At 32.5% G+C, this 24,986-nt stretch overlaps 2 protein-coding genes across 6 annotated transcripts in view; one reads left to right on the top strand and one right to left on the bottom strand.

The window, feature by feature from the left end:
* The window catches only part of LOC149776979 (uncharacterized), an 81,996-nt gene extending 66,447 nt beyond the window's left edge, over nucleotides 1-15,549 (bottom strand). For both annotated transcript variants that reach the window (XR_016416147.1, XM_089941715.1), the window contains exon 1: nucleotides 15,186-15,549. Coding sequence is in view for 1 of the 2 variants with exons in the window: in XM_089941715.1 (XP_089797841.1) it covers nucleotides 15,186-15,373 (188 nt within the window). In the remaining variant the exon portion in view is untranslated. The remainder of the gene's footprint in view (nucleotides 1-15,185) is intronic.
* A 964-nt stretch (nucleotides 15,550-16,513) lies between these two features.
* The window catches only part of LOC149776978 (3-oxoacyl-[acyl-carrier-protein] synthase, mitochondrial-like), a 48,622-nt gene continuing 40,149 nt past the window's right edge, over nucleotides 16,514-24,986 (top strand). For 2 of the 4 annotated variants that reach the window (XR_016416146.1, XM_089941711.1), the window contains exon 1: nucleotides 16,514-16,597. The gene's annotated coding sequence lies outside the window, so the exon portion shown is untranslated. Of the gene's footprint in view, nucleotides 16,598-21,921; nucleotides 22,005-24,986 lie in introns of those variants that run through there. The other 2 variants (XM_089941713.1, XM_089941714.1) reach the window with 2 other exon arrangements.

Below are 24,986 nucleotides of genomic sequence, written 5' to 3'. Positions count from 1 at the left end.
TTCCAGAATGAAATTTTCCATCAGGTAATAGAATTTTTTAGAAAATGCTAATTGTGACCTGAGGTCATGCAGTGGACTATACAATCTTGCTACTGGAAAAATTATTTATTTGTGCTATAAGATCTCAGCAGAATCAGCTGTATTATTGTTGTGTCCAGTATTTCATTTGGGCTTGAATTTATTTATTCAAATTATTTTATTCAAGTGATTCTTCTCTGGAAATACGAGGTGTCCAAAAATAACATTCTTGGGAATAGAGACTTGGTTTTATACTGAAATTTCAAATAAGGATATATTCTTGGATTGTATCATTGGGATTCAACAAAAGATTGTTGGCACATCACTATGATACAGGCCACCACATGCACATCAACACTTTGAGCATTGGATTTATTTTAGAATACCACTAAAGTTTGTTCAGAAGTTAATCATTAGGACTTGTGTGATAAATTCTAGGATTATTTGGGCTCTTTTTTCCAATACTTTAAGTTCTTTTTACATTTTTCACTTTGTATTCTAGGGAAATAAATTATTTGTTGAATTTGACAAGTGTTGTTGGTTCTCATTCTTTTCTATTACTTATTATAAGACCATGGAGTCATACTAGAACTGATTCATTCATTTAATAAGTATTACTTCTGATATACAAATATCAAATACTAACACAAAAAGCTACAAAGATACAAAATTTTAAGTCAAAATTTCTGAAAATGAACAATTCACCACTTATGGCAGGTAGAAATGTAACAAGTGAACTAAAAAGTTAAATTCTAAGAAATCAGCTAGAGTGGATCAGATAGGTTCATTCATCTTAAATAAATGTGCTGATAGTATTGTACAATCTCTCACCAACATAAATAATCAGAACAATAATAAGGAATCTTCCAAGGCAGAAAAGGTTATGGTTCTGTTGAAAATTGAAAATGAGTTCAAAATAAAATCCAGGTAATTATAGACCAATACCTATTCTGCCAACTGCATCCAAACTGTTGGAAATACATCATCATCTATTGTTATCTCTGAAAGTACCATTTAAGTTAGTAATCCGAATCTGGATTTTTGATGGAAATCACTCCCGTCTGTCTGCTAACAAAACTCATTGATGACTGGTTGCCTGTTATGAATAAGATACCTTGATTTTAAGAAGGCTTTTGATATAGATGACCATAATATACTTGCATGAAAACTTGAACAGTACAAATATTTGGACTCGTCACTCTCATGGTTCAAATCATACCTCTCTAACAGAAACCAACAAGCTGTTATTGGTAACGTTAAATCAGAGCTATGTCCAGCAACAAAGAAGTTCCACAGGGATCTATTTTAGGACCTATATTATTTATATATTATTCATACTGTGTATAAATCACTTGCCCCTGTATGTAACATCATTTGAAAACAATCTACATGCAGCTGATGCTACTTTGCAACACTTCTTAATGCTCTTGCACATTAATTTGTTCCAAAACTAGTAAACTGGAATGTGAAAAGAAGTATTGTCAATTAACACTGCTCATTCTAAAGATATTCAAATAGTACACTAAAATCATGAACTTTAAAAATATTTTTGTTATTTAAGTTTAAGTTATAAATATTTTGTTTCAAGTTTATCTTAACTGCTAAAAATGTACAATCCTAATGTGAAACGAAACTATACAGCAAATGCATGTAATGCTTTCATTTGAAACTAAATCTATTATTATACTAATAATTTATCTACTGTAAGCAGAATAATAAAACTAATTATAGACACAATTCCATTTTGTAATTCTGAAATTCCATTTCACACCAAAAAGACTAGAGTTGTTATGTTACTGTAAATTGTATAATGCTTACTATTTTAGTTTATAATGAAATAAATAAGTTTTATTCGTCAAGGCATTCTGTAAAAGCAAATAACATGAAATATAATTTACTTAATGAAGTTACTTATGATACAAGTATTCAGATTTGGTTTTTTAAACAAAAGTGAGCTTCTGGAATATTGGCATGTAAAATAGATACAAATTACAATAAATATGAACATGTATATACAATATGTGCCAAAAAAATTTAGAGTCACATATGGAACCCGTGTATTCAAAACAGTTTCAGTTATTTTTTTAGCCATTTCTATTTGTATGATGTCACAGAACAGGACCTTGGTTTGCATGATAACAGGTGCTAATGCAAGATGTTTAAGTTAATTGGGAGATTCCATCATCTTGACAATAGCCAAAGTTAATGTCATGCAGATACAAGATTTATACAGTGTAGGCATTGCAGCTTTAAGTCAGCAAGTCAACTGGAAGGCAACAGCGAGCCACTGAAGAAAAAGCTATATACATTTCTTTGTTTTTTTACAAAAACTGACTCATTTGGAAAAAATTACAAGCTCTTTGAAGCAGTCATAAGTGTAGTGAATTCTTCTCCCAATCAAGTTTCATGTACCACTAAAATCTTTAAACATTCCAAGAAGTTTCAGCTGAAACGGCTTGGTGAATTCAAGTGGCTGATTGAAACATAATGATGGCATTATGTGATGCCAATTATGTATTAGAGCATCTGATTCCAGACAATCTGATCAGATATTTGTCACTGGTTGTTTTAATTATCATAGAAATGCACTTGTACAAGACCATGCATGTAATGAACACTTGTATAACACCAGGCATGTAATGAACACTTGTATAACACCAGGCATGTAATGAACACTTGTATAACACAGGCATGTAATGAACATGTATATGATCAACCAAAAGTAAATGTTTGAAAAATGTAAAAATTAATTGCATCAAAAATTTGCAAAGATAAATCCTCTAAATGAATGTAAACATGAAGTATAAGATATATGTAATCTCTCAAACATAAAATTGTAAATAATTCATCTGAACAGCTACAATATTAAAATGTTATGCAGACAAATTTAATATTAAAACAGCTGATTTTTGCAGTATATTGTATCATTAGAAACTGGCCCTGGATTTTTTTAATGTAACTGCATGTCTGCAATTTTGCATGTACATCCAGATGTCCCTACAATGTACAGTGTAACCCCAAATTTTAAAAAACGAGGGGCAACACTCTGTATAGCAGAATCATTCCTTATATCATAAGAAGCATTTTTGTGAAAATTCCATGTCGATATGACAATGTGTTGAACACTGGCCCTGGATTTTTTTGTATGTAACTGCATGCCTGAAATTTTGCATGTACACCCCAGAGGGCCCTACAATGTACAGAATGTAAAGAAGCATATTAGTGAAAATTCCATGTTGATATGACCATGTGTTCAAGAGTATTGATACTGATTATCAGGAATGCTTCTTTTGCAGCGTTATTCAAACTGTGTCGAGTTCATTATTTTCATCTCTTGCAAGTATATCTAGCCGAGGAGTTTAGAAGTAATGATAATAAACATAAGCCACTGGGGCACAGATGAAGGACCAGCTAAACACTGCAACCTTGATATTACTACTCGTGAATCTGCCCATATTGTGTGTGCTGAACATCTATTCTTATTTAAATGGATATTGAGGCTTCAAACTTTTTGAATATAATTCAAACATATAAATACAAATTTTATCAGAATTGTTATCTATCAAAAGGAAGCAAGACTAAGTACTGATAAATATGGTTAAGAGTACATGGAGTTAAACATTGATGAAAAAAGGTGTTTATCATGTTAAATTTACACATAAAGACATCACATGAAAAAATGAAATATCAAACATATTTAACCATAGATCCTTGACCAAAGTTCACATTTAAAATACTAACTGGGAAAAGTGTTTGTATTTATTTAGTAAGTGATGGTTTACAAAGATACACAATTTTAATACAAAACATCTGTGATGTCCTTTTTTTCATCTAAAATTTGCTTTGAACTGTTCAATCAAGTCACTATATAAAACTAGCTGCAATGATCAATTAGTTCTGTACATGTATCAGCAATGGAAACATGATTTTTGACACCAGATCTGAATAGCAGACAGCTATTGTCCTTCTTTGAAAGCCACTGTTTCCCATTGAAACCTTTGCATTCCAATATCTACTTCTTAACAAACATATACAATTACTTTTAATGCAATATGTATATATTCATTGACCTAAAAAATTGTTGATTGTGATTTTTGAAAGCAGTGACATCCTACTGAAATCTGTTCATACCAATGTCTGCTTTTTAACAGGCAGATAAAATTACTAATAGCGGTGTTTATCATTGACAAATCTTAAAGTGCGCTGTGTCAAGTGATTATGGGTGCAAAGGCTAATACAAACATGTTTTATACTTTGCAAGATTCTAACAAATTACATTAGTCCTAATGGCAGGGAGCCAAGGTAGCTCAGTTTAAAGAGCGTTGGGCTCATTATCCAAGGATCATGGGTTTTATGCCAGCCCAGTCCAGCTTGGTTCACCTGCCTCTTCGTGTTGTTAGGAATGGCACTTAGCTCCAATTTCCTCACCTTGATATAAATATATCCAATTAACTGTTGAAAGTGCAGGTAGAAGTCAACCAACAACCAATGGGCCATTCGACAGAGCTCCGCAACAAGATGATTCAAACAATGAGCCATCCTTTTAAACCTGAGTTGTTATTTGGACATTTTCAACCTTCAAACTGTCATTCCCCCATAAATTTATGAAATCTGCATATCTTTATTATTATCATTCCAGCTGAAATTTATAAAGTGTCCATTTGACCTCTTAATTAAGGTGCAACAGTGCTGGATAGGATGCCCATCCACCCATCCTCCTGCCAATAGCAGGTAGAATCTAAGAAGCAACTAAAAACCAGCTAATATCACCAGGTTATCTATTTGAGCTGAAATGAATACCATATTTTTGAATTAGAATATATGTGGATTTACTGACCGACCCCCACCCCACCCCCCGCAACCATGTGCAACACTGAAAACACTGAGCTGTCATCTAAATCTAATTTCACAGAACAATTTTGTACCATAAAGTAGAGTGCGATGATGCACTGGCCATGTGACTAGTCAATATCCAAGTCAAAATGATGGTCAATTTGTATTTTCATTAGCTACAAATTTATGATGTTTTTCTTTGTGCTTAAATTCTTTTCTCACATTTTAAATACTTCTGTAAAAGACAAGAGTACTCAAATTATTAACCATCTACTTTTATTAGACTGATTTCTCTGTGATTCCTTCCTATAGTAATATTTTGTTCACTAGCCAGGGACCACTACTGTAGTCCTAACAGAGGAGGATATGTACTTGCCATCAAGACTAAAACCCAGCCTCTCATTGCATTTGGACTTTTGCAAGAATTTATGGCAAATTGATAATAGTTTAATATAAACAAAGGTTTTCATTCCAGTAGGAAACTAGCTGCAACCATGTAAGACACATGATATAGTTGGGGACAGAGACTGAGTCTGCAGCGAATGCTCTTTGGACTGCTGAGCATTAATTTATTCAGACCTTATGATCAGCTGTTACAGGGCTAGGGCTGACGTCTCTATATCACAAACGAGTCATGTGACACACAAAAAACGTAGTCACTAATGAACCAGATAAATAACCAATGCAATCCAAATGAATAGTTGTAGCAGGAACAGGCTTATCTGCTGCAAAAGGTTATCTACTAATATGGTGTTGCTTCAAAGTCAAATATTTGCAATGACATCCTCTAACAAGTACTAGCAGTCCTTTCAAATGGGCAGAATTTATCATAGAGACAAAGAATCAACATAGGAAATTATGACAACTTGCTAACTCATGCAACACCAAAGAGTGAATTAGAAACAGTCTTTGTAGAAAGCTCTGCAAAATGACATGCTGAATGCTTCATAGTGGATCTTATGGCAGAGTCATCACAGTTCTATGGACTTCAGGATTGTACAGGACCTGAAATTTCTGCTCAAGTGCCTACTGTGGTGAAATCAGCATGTGAACACAACTAACTGATATGATTAAGATATTATCAAAGTAATACTTGTGTCCAAACAACCCTAAGAGTTTGCTGAAAGTAAATCCAGAAATCTGGAAATCGAAAATATATTACCATTATAAGTTTGCTAACATTCAGAAAGTTCAGAAGCATATGACCAATGGCATCATGGACCTTTTTGTCACCCATAAAATGTATCCAAGCCTCAAGAAGGGTCAAAATGTGGTGCTTTGGTGATCTTTTACCTTTTCTCTCAGTTTCTGTGCAACTAAACAGGTGTGGAAAGATTCAATAAAATCAGGAATAAACTTGAGTTACTGCCAGCGGTGTTCAAGTAATAATCGAGTGAGTGAAAATGTATTTGGAGATAACCCAGGTCAAACTAAAAGCCATTAATGTTCAAGTAATGATTAAGTGAGCAGAAACTTATTTGGAGATAATTAAGATGAAGTTAAAGGTCATTAACGAGGGACCACATCTGGCCAAAAAGTGTCAGGGAAGCATTATTAAAAGAGACTATTCCATGACTCTATGTCTGAATACAAAAAACTTTCTCTTGGCAGAATAAGTTCAATCTAACAACCAAGGCAACCATTACAACAATAATATTCCATGTCCTATGTTTATTTAATCTGTACTGTTTGTTTTTGTTTTTCTAATTTCATTATATGCAATTGATAATGGAACATTGTATTTTGGACCTGACCTTGTCCAAAGTCAAGTTCATTTTCTACCTGATCTGAATCATTGATTTTGGTCTTGTAAACAACATGTTTATCTCAATCTGAGTCTAGACCATTGGAAATTGCCTATAAATTGCCAGGTCTACCTGTTATTTACATTTTTTATATATCATAATATTAGTAACAGACTTCTAATTATAACTAAGATTTTATCTTGTAAACATTTGGAGCACATCATCACTACACAATCCAAAACAGGCACATCAATACCTTCTGTGTTGGATTTAATTTGGATTTCCACTAAGGTTTATTAGGAACTTTAATCATTAGGACATATGTCTGTAAATCTTGGATCATTTTATTTGGAATTTAATTTACAATACCGCCCCCATTCTTTTTAAAAAAATACATTTTCACTTTGTATTCTAGGGAAATAAATTATTTATTGAATTTTACAAAGTTTGTTGCTTTTTACCCTCTTCTATAGCTTATTTTAAGACCACAGAGTTGTAATACGTGGTCAAAGAGGAAGTGGATCAAACTGGACCAGGCTCAACTGATGATACTCTTTCTGTAAGTACTTGTATGGATAATTGTGTCCTTACCACCACTTCCAAAGCTCAACAGTATTGATTTTTTTTTTGAATGTTATTAATTCTCCTGCCAAATTCAGTGCAGGCAAAAAAAACCCAGCATTTTTTTCCCCAGAAATGGCAAACTTTCTTAAACTGGAAGTTTATATGACACTTGCAAACAAAATCAGTCCCTAAACTAAACTGACAATAAAATTTCTGTTGTGTATTTATCTACTATCCAAGAGAGACAACATACACAAATTAATTCTCAACAGGGACTTCCTTTCATTTTCAATATTGAGAGTCAAGTACTCCTGGCTCCAAAAATGGGAGTCCCAGAGAAAATCACTGGAGTTCCTAACCAAATCAAGGAATCCCATTTTCAGTGTAAAAATTATATATGTTTCATAATTTTTCTGTCAAGCAGAATTGGTAACATTGCCTTTTTCTCCAGAGCAGTCATCTCAGCCTCAGCATATATATCCATGTTTGTCTTGAACTGGCTAAGTGTAGAACACTGCAAATTAGTACATGTACTTCCATTGATGTGAGTTCATCTTTTCATACTCTGCATGCATCACTCTGACATAATTTTCTTTATTTCATAGTCAAGGATATTTATCTACCCAGTTTGAGTGACATTATCTTTTCTTTGACCCTGACTGTCATTTACTTTATGAGCTTTGTTCTGAAGTCAGACTTCTTATTTCAGACACTCTGATCACTAGATGTTTTCCAAACAAACTCTGTGAAGAAAAACGACTCATGGCAACTATGAATACTCAGTGATAGCTGAATGCAATCCTCATGTAAACGAAAAAACGAGGAATATATACCACAGTCAAAGTGAACTTAACTGATTAAGATTCATTGATTAATAGCAATCATTTAGGCTTCGTGCCAAGAAATTTTGACTTTGGACATTATTAAATCACAGGCAAATTTACAACATGCTCAGCCAAATACACAACAAAGACTTCAATATAGATAGCAGTAAAAACAAAGACTTCAATAATGATAGCTGTAAATCTTTTAGTTTGATCTACCAGGTATACAGTAGAAAGACACATACTTTCCAACTGTCCTTGAATAATCCCCTGCCATACAATTAAGCATTGTAATGTTGAGGAATTACATAATGCAATTAGTATTGCACTGCTGAGGAATTACATAATGCAATTAGTATTGCACTGCTGAGGAATTACATGATGCAATTAGTCACTGTACTACATAGGTATTACATAATGCAATTAGTCATTGCACTGCTGAGGAATTACATAATGCAATTAGTTATTGCACTGCTGAGGTATTACATAATGCAATTAGTATTGTACTGTTGAGGAATTACATAATGCAATTAGTTATTGCACTGCTGAGGTATTACATAATGCAATTAGTATTGCACTGCTTAGGAATTGCATAATGCAATTATTGCACTGCTGAGGTATTACATAATGTTATTACATGTAATCATTGCACTGCTGTGGTGTTACAAAATGCAAATAGTCATTGCACTGCTGAGGTATTACATAATACCATTACATGTAGTCATTGCACTGCTGAGGTATTACATAATACCATTACATGTATTGATTGCACTGCTGTGGTATTACAAAATGCAATTAGTCATTGCACTGCTGAGGTATTGCATAATATCATTACATGTAGTCATTGCACTGCTGTGGTATTACAAAATGCAATTAGTCATTGCACTGCAGAGGGATTACATAATGTCATTACAGTAGTCATTGCACTGCTGAGGTATTATATACTGTAATTAATCATTGCACTGCTGAGGTATTATATAATGCAATTACTTCATTGCACTATTGAGGAATTACATAATGCAATTAGTCACTGCACTGCTGAGGTATTACATAATGCCATTACATGTAGGCACTGCGCTGCTGAGGCATTACATAATGTAATTACTTCATTGCACTGCTGAGGAATTACATAATGCAATTAGTATTACACTGCTGAGGTATTACATAATGCAATTAGTCATTGCACTGCTGAGGTATTACATAATGATATTAAGTATTGCACTGCTAAGGAATTACATAATGCCATTACATGTAGTCATTGCACTGCTGAGGTATTACATAATGCAATTAGTATAATCAATATTGCACTGCTGAGGTATTACATAATGCCATTACATGTAGTCATTGCACTGCTGAGGAACTACATAATGCAATTAGTCATTGCATTACTGGGGTATTACATAATGCAGTTAGTAATGCACTGCTGACGTATTACATAATGCAACATTTTTTTAAACTTTTAAATTTTGTCCATATTTGAATGTTAGAATGTTTTATCACTTTTATGACATTATGTTCTCAATCTAACAAGGGAATCTGTCAACAGTTACATTTGTTATTCTTTTAGATTCGTCAAGAAGGTTCATACAGCTTCAGGAGTTGCTTTTCAAGGACACTGTAAGTATTTGTTTAAAAGGCTTCAAAAAATTCTAAATTAAATTTTATTTTTCTTAAAATGTAAATACATTTTACCTAACTGTAACCCTCAGATAAATTCTTGAGCTTTGGGGAACTTTCAAAGAGTATTACAACAGATTCAAAAACTTTTCAAGGATAAAACCAACTTTTCAAAACTTCAAGGGGTTTTGAAGACAATCCTTCAAACTGAAGGATCTGTCATGATTGTATGAACCATGTTTAATTCATGCATTAAAAAAAGGAAAGACAGATACTATGATTTGTTCACTTTTAATGCAAGTCTAATGACAAAGATTTCTAATCTTGATCTAATAAGAAAATAGACCTTTGTGCATTTGGTCTAACTTTCTGGGTAACTCTTTTAGAAATCTGAGTGAATCCCACAATCCAACTTTTTAGAATAGATCCTAATGGCCTGAAAATTTAACTGACTGAAAGAAAACAATACTGATTACCTCACACCTGTCAATATTTGGGATCCTTTTAATTCACTCCTTTTCTGTCAGTACCAGACTGGTCATATATCAGGAGCTTAGTTACGGTATGATAATCTTTGGACAGCAATAATGAAATTAGAGAATTAAAACTTTTCTATTCTACTTATCTACAAAAAATAACATGTATATGTGGCAACTGAATCTACACTAGTGTAGGTTTATCTGTCATTTTTGTCTGAAATCATTCTGGGAAAGTAACTGAAAACCTACACTAACTGACAGTGTCTACAAAGTGTGATATGGGTGTGATTCAAAAGTTTTTAAAGAGATTTAAAACAACAGAAGAGCAAACAACTTCTGGCACTGAGACATGAAAGACTATAGTGCACATTGTTTGTTGTGTAATAAGAACACGTTTAAAATGAATGAACAATCAAAGAAACAAATATATGAAGAATGATTGAAGAAGAAGAAAAAGATCTCTTGTCATTGCATCAAATTCCTCCAAACACATGGACAAAGTACCTTGTCAAACCCCGTGTTATAACATTAAACCTCAGTCGGATGATACAAGCTTAAAACTGACAAAAGCAATAGCCTGAAGAGAAAGAAAACAAAATCATAGAGTGACAAATGTTCCTCAGATTTCTCATACAACAGATTCTGACACAGGATCAGTCCATCAGACTATTAAACTAGACAAAGTAACTAACTTCTAAACACTCCATTCCACATCTGACCCTCTATCTCGGGCTACTATTTCCGTCCATAAAAGGTACTTCGTGATAATTTATGGCTCATTTTACTTCTGATACATTTTCCTATTCATCGATGACTTTCCTGCATTGCACTAAACTGATATTACAGGCCCCAAAACATGAACATTAAGTGAATTTTTTTCCTGCTTCAACAAAGTTACTCGCATCTATACTTTGTGGGTAATTAGAGAGATATGTGAGGTAGATGTGAAGGTTACCAACTGTTGGAATTCTGTTCCAAAGAAGAATTACATGTATCTTTGCAAACATTAACTCATTTAATTTGGTGAATACAAAAATTTCACTACTCAGGATTGAATACCACTTTTGTGGCACACATAACTTGGATGGGCCAATGATAATTAGCATAAAAGTAACTACTGTTTTTGCAATTAAATAAATAAAATTTAGTATATGCATTAGTTATTTAAAAAAATATATTACAATCAATTATATATATATATATATATATATATATATATATATATATATATATATATATATATATATATACACATATACACACACACACACAGAGTGATCCCCCTCTTATACGGCCACTCCTTCTGCACCGGGAAAGTGGCCTTATAAGACAGGTGGCCTTTCCAGAGGGGGACTAAATTTTTTGTGAGAAGTATATGTAATGTACTTAGTAAGAAAGCTACATACTTCAAAGCATTTAATATCTTCGTTTAAAAGTAACATTAATTACTAAAAGGTTCCTCTTGTTATAATAATAGACTTATTTCAAATGAATATACATGAATAGTTTAGCAAGTCCCCCTCCTACCTCACCTTATGTCGTCGAGTAGAATAACTGACTTTCTTCTAAAATAATACGTCTCCGATTACATGATGACATGTTAATGTTTGGTAATGATTTATTCGGATGTTGCTAACTGTATGCAAGTTAATTATGCAGGCGAAACTTTTGTTGAGTGGACGAAATGCCTTCTTCGTAAAGGAAGCAATAACTGTTGTCACGTGATTTTTTGGTCTATCTCTGGTACTCTGTTTTGTTCAAGGTTAATATCTATGTGTGTGTTAATGCACAAAATCTATTTTTAGCTAATGCTGACCCTGTTATGATCTTGACAATTACGTCTGGTTGAAATCATCAGAGAAGAACTTGACAGATGTGTGAAGCCCAAAACTCTATCGTAACATTGTTAAGATCGTTTCCTGTAAACGTCGGCTTTTATAAACAATGATATAATATTAATCTTACTGTTATATGTACTTTAGTCAATGCGTCTTCAGTAATGGAAACTTGACATTGGGAGACATGTATCAATGAAAGAGATAATCTGCTACTTACCTTACATCACAACATAAATTAATTACTGGTTCTGGACACATTTGAAGAAAAAAAGTAAGGGGGAACATTTTACATTTTTGTACTAATATGCTGGCCGCTAGTCACATTAGAGGGGTTGCCATTCTTGAGGGGGCACTTTTGAATACAAACTCATAGTGACAAGGGATTCTGGCCGCAAGAAGAGGGTGGCCGCTGGTCATGGGGGCCGTTCAAGAGGGGGAATACTGTGTATATCAATATATATATATATATAAACTTTTGAGCCAAGCATGTAGCACACAGTCCATGATGATGTGCAAAGAGGATTTGATAACACATTTCTTCTAATAAAAATACGAACATAGTAATGACATATCTGTAACAATACAGACCATTAAATAAAAACGACCCATTTTACCTTAATTACCAGGGTAATTTAAATGATGTAATGAGACCAGAGTTGATTTCCAAAAGCATTAAATGCGAAAGGAAAATAGTCATTGATGAAACAAAAAATAACAAATTTAAATTACCTAAAGGAAGAAAGGATGCAAAACTTATATCAACTTAAAGCTTTAAAGACATTGATTACAAACGTGTAGAGTCCATTAAAATATTTCATAATCTTTAGTTAAAATATAAAAGTGTTATCATGTTACATAACCAATGAATTTAATGATTACAGTTTACATATCCTGAACCAAATCTTTAATACCAATATGCTGTATTATTAAGATTGGTACTTTGGTGTCTCCACTAGCACTGTCAAAATATCTTTGGAAATTTTCAATGATATTGCAAAGAATTTAAATCAAAGATCCCACAGGTGTTTTATGATATATTTCTTTCTGAACCATATCAAGTTAACTGCTTACACAATATCAACAAGGAACTATCTTCATTCACCCAAAACTAATCTGGTGTTTAAAATTTAATAACACAAAAATCTTAAAATAAGCATGACATTTTTGGAAGGCCAGAGATGTGATACTTTTTGTACAACATCAGATTCTGTACTACTGATATGATATGGGCTCATAGAAAGCTCTGTATTAAAAGCACCTGCTTCCAAAACCAACATTTTATTATCCTCAAATCTCAGTTAAGTTCTAGTTTTCTAAACACATGACATCTTTGGTGACAAGAAAAGGTGGTTTGAGGCTTTCATGTCAAAATGCTAAATAGCACTCTGGCTATGATAGTTTGGGAATGGAAAGGACTTTTGAATGGTTGCCCAAGATTTTGATTTCAAGTATGGCATATGTTCCAATTTGTAAGTTATTTTAACCCAATTAAACTACACTTATCTTAATTACAGTTATTATTTTCTTGCCCATCTTTTTTAGTCATGTGAAATAGGTCAGCAGAAATATACTAAAATCACAACAATCATAATTAACCTGATATAACAGATTGCTAAAATGGACCTACCAACCACATCCCTCTAAAATGGACCTACCCACCACACCCCTGTTTATATTTTAGTCATTATTTAATAATTTATGTGATAAATACATTTTTTGTACAATTCTTATTCATCTCCTTGGACCATAGTTCTTCTATTTTTCTTTTCTTGAATTGGTAGGAGTATAAAAAATACAACTCAAAACATACATATATTTATGCATTAATACATATCGGTATATATGTTGGCATTTCAGATCAAAACTGGGGACTTTCTTTAGTAACTTGGTCGCCTTATTTGCATGGGTGAGTCATATGGACAACATTCTTTAGCATACCAGGGCCCAGCAACATGGAACAAATTGCCCACTGAACTTAGACACAAGACACAGTGATCTCATTCAAAAGTGCTAATAAAACTCACCTATTTTGACTGCAAGAACAAACTTAAAGACCTAATCATGTTTCCTACCTTAAATATTTTCAGCATGTTTTATGTTTTCTAATTTCTTGGTGTGTTTTTTTTGTAATCATATCATCATATATGGTTTTTTTTATGTTTTAGGTGTTGTCTAATGTTGTAAAGTGCTCAGAGCTTCTAAAGATTAGGTGCTATACAAAGTCATTAATATTATTATTATTATTATTATTATTATTAAATGTACATGCAACAGATGTGATGTAGATCACTGTCATTGATAATCTCAATAATTCTGCATATTTTGGAGTTACATCTCTTTGAACACATATATACAGGAGTTTTTCCCTTGTATTTGTTCAACTTGTTTTAGACATATTAAAACAAGACACTATAAATATTAAAAGGAGATGACACAGTTTTGACTTAAATGGACTGTTCTAGAAAATAAAAAGAAAGTGAGTAGTCTGTCTCCTTGTGTACATTGAGAGCTTCCATTTGGTTTAAAACTCCAATAAGTAGACAGTGTTAGGGACCCCCTGGTTACAATCAGTTTTGAAATTATAACTTGATGAATGAAAAGACTAAGTTTTGTGCCTTTTTTATATTGTTGATGCTTTTCATTTTTTAAATTGATGGGGGTGGGTGATACAAACAAGCTGAAGGTTGTGCAAATACTACTATATAGCTACTGTCTCGCAAATGAAGAGCATAACAATTTTATTCACTTTCAGATTTTTTAAAACTGCATTTCCATTGGCTAATTCTAAAGTCACCAGAACATGACCACTAAGCAGTTGCTGTCAGATCTTCATATAGGACATTGGAGATCTGATTTTAATCAGATTATATGCATACCTTTAAATTTGTGAGGTACTTTTAATGGCATCATAACAACTCAAAGTTTATGTCCACTTACCTTATGGCAATAAATGGTAAGCGGCAAGAAATGGTAAGCGGCAAGAAATGGTTTTCTATTAGGGGCCTTCTACATAGGACAGTGGAGATCTGGTTTTAATCAGATTGTATGCCTACCTTTAAACGATCAATTTGTGAGGTACTTTTAATGACATGCATAACAAGTCAAAGTTTATGTCCACTTGAGAGATATCAGTCTTATGGCAACACATCATGGTAAGCGGCGAGAAATGGTTTTCCACTAGGGCCGTTTTGCGGTGTCCATACAACGACTTTCAAGCAAAACCAAAGGTTAGACAACAATAATCATTAAGAAAATATTAAAACTTACATTGTTTCTATGAGCTTGAGGTTCCCCGCAATGTATGGCCCCCGGCGGTGTGAATGATAGCCCTCCGAGTGGCCATCTGAAAAAGAGGAGCTTGCGAGTGAGGTGCGTCTTGCAACATGCTCCATATCTCCCACTCCTGTTGGCAGAATGGAATGTTTTCGTCCCAGGTGTGGTTGCAGAACATACATTTGTAATCTCTATGTTCAATACACTTGACTGTACAATGAAATAATTGAAATGGAGATAAGGAATGTGTAAATAAACAGTGTCAATAAATAGATCTATTCAAACTTTTGCTTTGCCGCGGCCTGTCACCTTGCCTGCATGTAAACTCAGTAAGTTCGCAGCGAATGGAATACCAGTCCTCTAAGGGATGCGTTCGATTTGGAATACAGTTGCAATAACAATGAATAGTTTTATAATCGAACACATAGAACTCAACACTCGATTGCATATCTAGGTCAAGAACCCACTCGTTCTTTTTAAACCGTCAAGAACGTAAAGTAATCAAGATAGCGGAAAAAAAACAGCATTTATGTATGATGGTTGAAAAGCACATCAGCACAAATGCCAAGTAAGTCATCATCTCTAATTAAAGATATAAAAATATCAAGGTAAAAATGCCCCCCCCCCATTTTTTAAAACAAAACTATTTCATGAGATACAATATAAAAAGGTAGGACTGTAAGTTTTCTAAATATACATATAATATACGATACAGGTAAACAAATAACAGTGCATAATTAAATTACAGGATTACAATTTTGATAAAGCACATATTTTACAATAAATATGTCAGTTGTCTTCTCTGATGTTACATCATCTAAGCTTTCTAATTAATTTAATATAAATCAGTTTAATGCAAGAACAATTAAACTCCCGTCTCGCAAAGAACAGATTAAAATCTTGATCTACTTCTAATATGTTGAAGATATTCATTTTAATCCGACTAACAAAGAACAGTGCACCTATGCCATCTTGGATCTTCATACTGTGTTCTTTGCGTGTTATTTCGTCTGTTAATTTCATTCATTGATCACGTGTACGTTGATTGTGAGGAAACTTAGCATAGATCGAAGCCAATGTGATTAAAACCAGATTTACTCTCTCCTACTTGAAGAACACGAACCCTAAGCGGTCGCTATCAGCTCTTCAGGTAGGTAAGCGGAGATTTCAATCAGATGAAATAAAAGTGTTCCCAAATCGAACGCTGCAATGCTTTCTCATTTCTTTCTTCGGATCATTTATGTAATGGTCTAATTTAGACATAATCAATAAATAACCCTAATTATATTTTAAACCATGATTACACAATAAACTTTATGAACCGAATTTCAGGAAAATTTCGGCATTTTGTGCAGACCTTATCTATGGCAGCGCAGGTGGACTTGACATATTTACAAGAATGCAAAGTAACTAAAAATTGTACATGTACATATTTTTCTAAAATGTTGTCGTGACGGTCAATAACTACAGAGTAAAATAACACAAAGTAAATATAATTGCTCCAGTTTTATCACCAAACATACTCTAGTCACAGATGGTATCGAGACGATTCGGCCAAAATATCACGTTTATGTGGCCCAATTTGGACCGAATAGCGGAGAACTCGCCCCATGGAGATGTCGCCCTGGGAGAACTCATCCCAGGTGTCGGGAGAAGTCACCCCATGGTGGTCGGAGAAGTCGCCCCGCTTCGCCTGGAGAAGTCGCCCCAAGGATCATATTAATAATTCTGAGATGTCGCCACATGGTTGTTAACGCTTTATTTATTGTTGTTTTTCTTCAACTTAATAACTTATGAAATCTGTACAATTTGCAATTTTTCAACTTTTCCATGTGTAGGATAATTTCTGTTTTGTAAATATGTTTGTAATTTATTCAACGAATTTTGTAATTTACATTCATCTGAAAGAATGCATCGGTATCTTTTGGACTGGCTATATGTTATACAGTTTTTACATGACATGGGATGACATGAAGAATATTCCACGTATTGGTGGATATTAGTTTCCTTGATATGAATATTTGTTGAGATAGTAATATCAATATTTTTTATTACATTTACATCTAAAAATGAAACATGCGTACTAGATGCAGTATAAGTAATTTTAACTGTCGGGTGAAAATGATTTAGGCGATCAATACATTGTTTAATTTCTTCATTTGAATGACTCCAGATCATAAATATGTCATCTAAAAATCTGAACCAAAGAGATGGATTAAACTTTTCGTTTTGAAGAAAATCCTTTTCTAATTTACCCATGAAAGGGAAGAGTATGAAGGAGCCATATTAATACCTATTGACGTACCCATTATTAGTATGTAATTCGTATTAATAAATTGAAAATAATTATTTTCCACGATAAGTTTTATTATTTTACAAATATCTTAACTAGATAGTGCGCTATTATTAGGATTGTTATCAACAAAATATTTACACGCTTCAATACCATCTACATGTGGAATGTTGGTATATAGTGATGTTACATCTAATGATACCATGATTGAAATTATCAGATAGCTGTGGATTAGAACTTCAACTTTTTAATGAAAGTAGTTGTATCTTTAATGTATGAAGGAAGTGATTTCATTAAAGGTTGTAAAACACTATCAATAAATTTGGATAGGTTTTCAGCATATGAATTACAATCTGGAAAATTTAAAGGTAAATTATAGTCAGGATTTTTATGAGTTTTTTAATATGTAGAATTGAGGTGTACGAATATTAAGAGGGAATGTAACAAATTCCTCATATACGGAATTATTATTTTAACGATCTCATTAATGAATGTTGAATTTTTTTATTTAATTTCTATTGACAGGTCTTCAATAATATGTTTGTAGTATTTTTCATTTAATTGACGTTCAACTTCTTTAATATAATCATCTTGATTCGTAATAATAATAGTGTTTGACTTATCGTCCTTTTTAATCACTATACTGTCGTAATTCATTAGATTATATAAAGACTTAATTTCGTCCTTAGAAATATTACTATGATATTGCTAAATATATCTTTTGTGATCGTGTATATATAAAAATCTAAATATGAATCACGTAAAAGATGATTTAATTCTGTTATAAAAAGGTTATCTGGGTGACAAGTTTTGGGGTGATTTCTCCAACCAAATGGGGCTACTTCTCCAACCACTCTGGGGCGACTTCTCCAGATATGTTGGGGTGAGTTCTCCGCATACCACATGGACCGATAATAAGGCAGATGAAAAGGCAGTTCGACCCAACTGGAAAGACAATTCGGCGCAACTTAACAAGAGAACTCAGACCATTTTTAACACATTAAAAAAATATTAATATTCTATAATGTTAATATATTTGAAAAAAAAACATAGACAATATATTTTAATAGTATAATTTGAATTGTCATATTTGAAAACAGAAGTGCGTATACTCCAACGCTGTATTACTGCAGCAAACGGGATTTCTCAATTAATTTTGGACACGAGCTGTCTAGCGGTTGTTTACAAACGTAAAGCTGTAGCCGGTAAGGATGCAAATATATTATTGCATGATTTCCTTTAAAATGTAAACATTTTTGTAAAATAAGTTTAGAATGAAAAAGAATGAACATCACCTCTTTGTAAAATGCATGCAGTTACGGTGATCATCATATACAAAAACACCAGTCAAACTTGCTATGCCTGCATTGGCTTTGATTACGAAATATATTCAGTGTATTGTCTGATGTTTGATGATTATAGGTCATACCACCATGTTGGCTAATTCTGTGTGGTGGGTAATTCTATGGAACGATATGTCATTTCAGTAAACATTGGATTGTGTGGGTTTTTTTTTCAAAAATCCATTTTGTATCAAGAAAAAAATATGATCATACTTTATTCAGGGAAAGTGATACTCATAAAATGTACAAAATAACCCATATTTCGACTAAAAATACATATGAAAATGTGATTTCTAAATGTCAACATGAAGACCCACTCCATGACCTTCTTGAACCTTTAACCCAGAAAATCCTATTTACTATGTATCGTTTAGAATCATACAAATATATACATTATATAAAGATAGAAATGTAGAACATAAAACAATTCTGCATCTTAATCCAAGTTCCAATTTTGCACGAAGTTGTCCCACACGTACAAATTCATCTGCTACCCAACATGTCAACTTGACGCTAGAACGGGATTCTCAAGAAATTCCCAGGCATGTAGTCTGTTTCTAAATTATTTAGTAATTCTTCCCCATTAACAAGACATTGTAAAAACGTTATATCCTATTCATTGTTGTTTTTCTTCCATATAATAGCTTAGTTTTTGTAAAACGTTGAATTTAATATTTATTTTACAAGATCGAATTAGTTTGCTTATTATCTCTTGCTATTTATTGGCATTTTTACATTGAATTTTGTAAAACTAGTTATAAACCTGACCTAAGTACTCGACTGAATTGCTGACAGAAACAGTCCAAAGTAATGCATTTCATTTCTATAGCCCTTTTGATAAACTTCACATCTTTTCTAAGTGGTGTGCAGAATAGGCCGACATGTTGCAAGTCATGAAAATATCGGGGGTGGGGGGGTTCTTGTGTGTCCAAAATTAATATTATTTTGAACAGAATATTCTGGTGACAATTGCCTATTTTCAAATGGTAAGCATTGCAGTATTTTATCTACATCAATTGGTCGAATTCAGTATGCGTTTTGCTTCAATATTGGAGACGGAAACCTTACATCCTCAGAAATGCCTGACAGCATTGTACATGTCCTTACAAGGTTAAGCATGCAGTTTCATTCCATGGTAGCCAATAAGGACCAAAATTGACAAAATGTTGCTTATGATCATACTTCTTATATGTAAAAAAAAGACTATAATAGCAGTTAAATTATCTTGAAATCAGTAATATTTCAATAATAATAATAATAATAGTTTTATATATTTATATTTCATTGCCCATGTTGCATTTACAATTCATATAAAGTTAAATAATAATTATTTTTAGTTTGTATTTTATTATTCTTGGATTTCCACCTTAATTACATTTGTGAGTACGATTTGATCATTGGATCATTTCGTTTATTGTGCAAATATTCTGCCAGTACAAGCATAGACATTCCTTCTCATAGGTAAGTTGCAACTTGTGTTTATTATAATACATGTGTGCTTCCATACATAAGTTCAGCAAATACCACGATAATATAGAGTTGTTCCCCCATGGTATGTTAATCTTCTGGTTAAGCCACCATCTGCTGTTCTATATACATTTATGTACTTTGATTGATAAAGATTTTTTAAAGGAATGGAAAGAGGAAAAGTCATTGGAACTTTCCAAATTATAAGTAAGCAACAGTACAAAACAGTTTTAATATGTTGTTGTTGTTGTTGTTGTGGGGTTTAACGCCATTTTTCAGCACACGATAGGCTATACATGGCGGCCAGTATTAATGGTGGAGGAAGAACCTGGAAAACCCCGGAAAGAACCACTGACCCACAAGAAGCTACTGGCAAGCTTTCTCACATGCCCACATTGGCTGAATCTTAGACTTGAACCACCGCATACAGAGGTGAGATGGCAGTGATCCGTAATGAAGAGCGCTTTAGACCACTCGCCCACTCAGGGCCCCTGTTTTAATATGTACCAATAAGAATATTAAGTAATGTGATAATACAGCGTTCTGGGCTTCAGTTATGATTTATTTTTGGTTAAAGATATAATGCATGTGATATATAGAGTTGCAAGATGTATATATGCACATTAAACATAAAATGATATATCTTGCATATCCAAATTAAGATATTTTTACAAATTTATTTTTAAGTATAAAATTGTATGAACCCACACAAGGACATTCTCAATTTAAATCTTCGGGTCAGATTATCAGTATTTATTAATGAAACAATAAATCTTAATATGTTACATATTCAAATAGATTTGTGAAATATTCTACAGAATACATATACATTTTACATACTCAAATAGATTTGTACAATATTCTACAGATTACATATACATTTTACATACTCAAATAGATTTGTACAATATTCTACAGAATACATATACATTTTATATACTCAGATTTGTACAATATTCTACAGAATACAGATACATTTTACATATTCAAATAGATCTGTACAATATTCTATAGAATACATATACATTTATCTATGATTGGTAATGCTGTCCATGATTTATTATCTCAAATTTTTCTAATTTTAGGATTCACATTTTAACACTGCTGCATATTAGACACAGTCTGGTGCACATGGCTTTATAAAATGTAGTCAATATATTTGTTACAAATTAGCGCATACACCTTTAGCAAATTATTCTGATTTTGATAGGGATACTTCTAAAGGCTTTCTTGTGTATACCTTTTAATAAACATTTACTTTTTTAGTTTTCTTTCTAGCATCTGTAATATCATTTAGACAATCTGTAATTTTACTCATTTGAGACAACAGTAGAATATCAAAGATCCTTAATACCAATTATACGTGTTTCATTATGACTTTTATGGAAATACTTCAAAGGGGCCTGTGGGAATTTATGTTTTATATGTTTTTTTTGTGGGCTGGGGTGGGGGGTGTTTACATTGTTTAAATAATAATTCCTTCAAATTCATCCTACTTTTGTAAATACTATTGCTTGCATAGTTTGTAGATTACTTATTACATACTTATTTCATTTAATTAATTTAGTCTTTGAGTGTAGCAGTAATTGTGTGTCTCTTTCTTCTAATTCAAACAGTGAAATATCTGTATATTCAGTGTGGTAAGGGGGTGAAAAATGGCAACAGGCCATAACTGGTACCATTGATGGCAACATAGGAAATGTGGTATAGGTGAGAATAGCTTATACATTTTGTTACCTGAATACTTGTTTTTAGTTTCTCATGAAAATAGTACCTACCAAAACTGACACATAATTCAAACAAAATAAATTATATTTTACAGTAGGTACGATAAAACAAGGGATTACATGAAGACTGAGACAAAAGGTACCTAATGTGATTTAAACTGACAAGGTAGTGAGAACAAATTCTACATGTCTAAATTCTCTCTCACTGTTTTGTAAGCATACATACATCTATTCAGTTTATCACTTGATGTTTTGGAGCATCATTATTGGTTTAAAATTTTTTCTAGAATAATCCTATTTTATAATTTCATTGAAAATGAGAACAAATTATTGTAAATATTGATATTAGTTCTCACTTTGAAAAACAAAATAAATGCTGGAAGGGAATAGGTGATCTCCCCTTGTTTTTTTTAAAAAACTATATACACATTATATCACAGAAGATAAAAGAAAATAATCCCACATAGTTCTGTTTCCAAAGCTAGAATTTTGTTTTGAACTATTTGGTAACATACAGGTTTTATAAAAATTATGTAAAATTTGACCAAAAATATTTTGTCAGAGTATATATATATATATATATATATATATATATATATATATATATATATATATATATATATATATATTGTATATAGTGCAGAGTATCTATATATTGTGAAAAGAATACTTTTTAAAACTATTGTCAGTTATTTTGTTAAGTTGGGCCAGATGGTATTATTTTCAGTTCAAGGTGGGCCAAATTGTCTTGCACTGAATTGTCTATAAACCATGACAGATCACACCTTAACTTTGTTGGACCCAATATTTCAGTAATGTAAAAATCACAAAAATCATGCAGTAGACTGCAGTATTAGTTATCATTGAATAAGCTTTTGCACTGTTGTTTAGCAGTGAAACTCAATCAGTATTATGAATGAAAAGTTTGGAACTATAAGAATCTTAATGATTGTAATAAGACCAGACAGTTAAGTATGGTACAATTTGGCATACAGGACAACGAATATGAAAAGGGATAGAATGCATAGATAGTCTATTTGTACCAGCAACTAAGCTGATTGAATAGCTGTATAAATTCAGAAATTAAGCTAATACTTTGAAAATGGAGGTTAAAGAGCATTATAAGTTTAGATTAGATGCAAACCCAAAATTTGGTAGTATAAATAATTCCAGAAATCTTTGAAGAATCGTTTAATATTTAACGACAGAATCAAAACCTTTGGACCAGATACCACCACAGTATTCAAGGTCCTCCTCAATCCAGTTTATTTGTAATCCCAAGGTGATCCTCAATCCAGTTTATTTGTAATCCCAAGGTGATCCTCAATCCAGTTTATTTGTAATTCCAAGGTTGTCCTCAATCCAGTTTATTTGCACACAGAAAAACCTATTAAACTCCAATTCTGTGTCAATACTGACAATAAACAAAACAGTTAGCCTTAATATTTGTCGTGAACTGTCAGTTATCTTGGATGCTATAAAACTTGGCTGTCTGTAAGTTACGACTATTAGTTATAAGATGCTGAAACTGTCACTAGAAAGAATTCCATGCAACTTGGTTTCTCAAGGAGAAAATATTTCCTAGTTTATGGAAATTAGCTAATGACGTACCAGTCTTTAAACAAAAAAAGTCTTTGCACACATGGAACCAGCATGATGTACTAACCTGAAGCGCTGGTTTCATTACTGATGATTAGAAAACGTATAGATTATCAGACTAGCATGAATGATCTTGAAAAAGGTGTGCTTGCCAACTCGGCAAATAACCAGAATTCTACAGAACAATGGGCTTTCATATTTATTTCATTGATAAATATTCAGTGCATTATGTACTGACATTTGTAAACATGGAAATATTTGCAAAGTAGGTAGCCACAAATGAAACAGCAGAAATCATATGATGACAAGAGAGCAAATCCCAAATATGGTCAAGAGAAGTGGCTTAGAAAATACCAGAAATGCTAGACAAATGAATGTGAATGACTGAAGTATGACCTAGAAAATGCTGTGATGCTGTGCACTCTCTACACTGAATATTTGCAGACATACAAAACGGTGCAGAGTATTTCATTAGTTAATGGATGTTGTTATTTATATCTATATTATATCTATATTATGTGTGTTAATTTTGTATGTTTATCAGTTGTAAGGGTCATTTTTAAGCATATTACATAGCTTCACGATAGTGGGTTGTATTCTTATAAAGTAAATGTGTTATTGTGGCCTTTTGACCTAGGAAGAAATAAATAAAATCTTTTTGGCGAATTTAAAGGGGTTTGAGTACAGGTCATAGATCACCTCTAGGAAAACCAGGTGACCAAATTTCTGATTGGTTAGCTGCTAAAGAACCTGACCTTGTTGACAAGTTAGAATGATCTGGAATTTTGTATTTTACCCTCATTCTGGTTGCATCTTTGTTTTTTATATAAGGGATGTTTACCTGAGAATTAGATATTTGTATCTTAAACATCTGTCTTAGTGGAGTCATTTAGTTGTGTTCATTTGAGAGGATTTAATTATTTTATTCAATTATTCATTGGAATTACAAGGTGCGAAGAAATTTTATGATTAAGTTGCTGTTTTGGAACTACTGTGAATTCATTTAAAGTTATTTTGGGTTATGTTACTGTGATGCATCAAGATAGTTAGCACATCAAACTATTCCAGACTATTGGTGCATCAGCACAATAGATTGGACATCATTTGAAATACCACTGGAACTCATTTGGAATACTCAATACTTTTTGATTTGTGATAGAACTTTACTGTAAGTTAAGTTTTAATTTTTTGTTTTGTGTTAGAGAAATAAATTATTTGTTGAAGTTTACAAAACTTCTTGTTTTTCACTCTTTTCTGTTACTTAGTTTAAAACGACAGAGGCATAAGAGATGTAAAAACTTTCATAAGTTGTCCATGAAGTACACAGTTTAAACTCCTGAAGTTTCAGTGAAATGAAAATAGTGGA

The sequence above is a fragment of the Sinohyriopsis cumingii genome, chromosome 18 (genome assembly GCF_028554795.1).
Source record: "Sinohyriopsis cumingii isolate HCF-2022 chromosome 18, ASM2855479v2, whole genome shotgun sequence".
In the NCBI taxonomy this organism is placed as follows: Eukaryota; Metazoa; Mollusca; class Bivalvia; order Unionida; family Unionidae; genus Sinohyriopsis; species Sinohyriopsis cumingii.
This window is presented reverse-complemented; position numbering and strand designations above follow the sequence as displayed.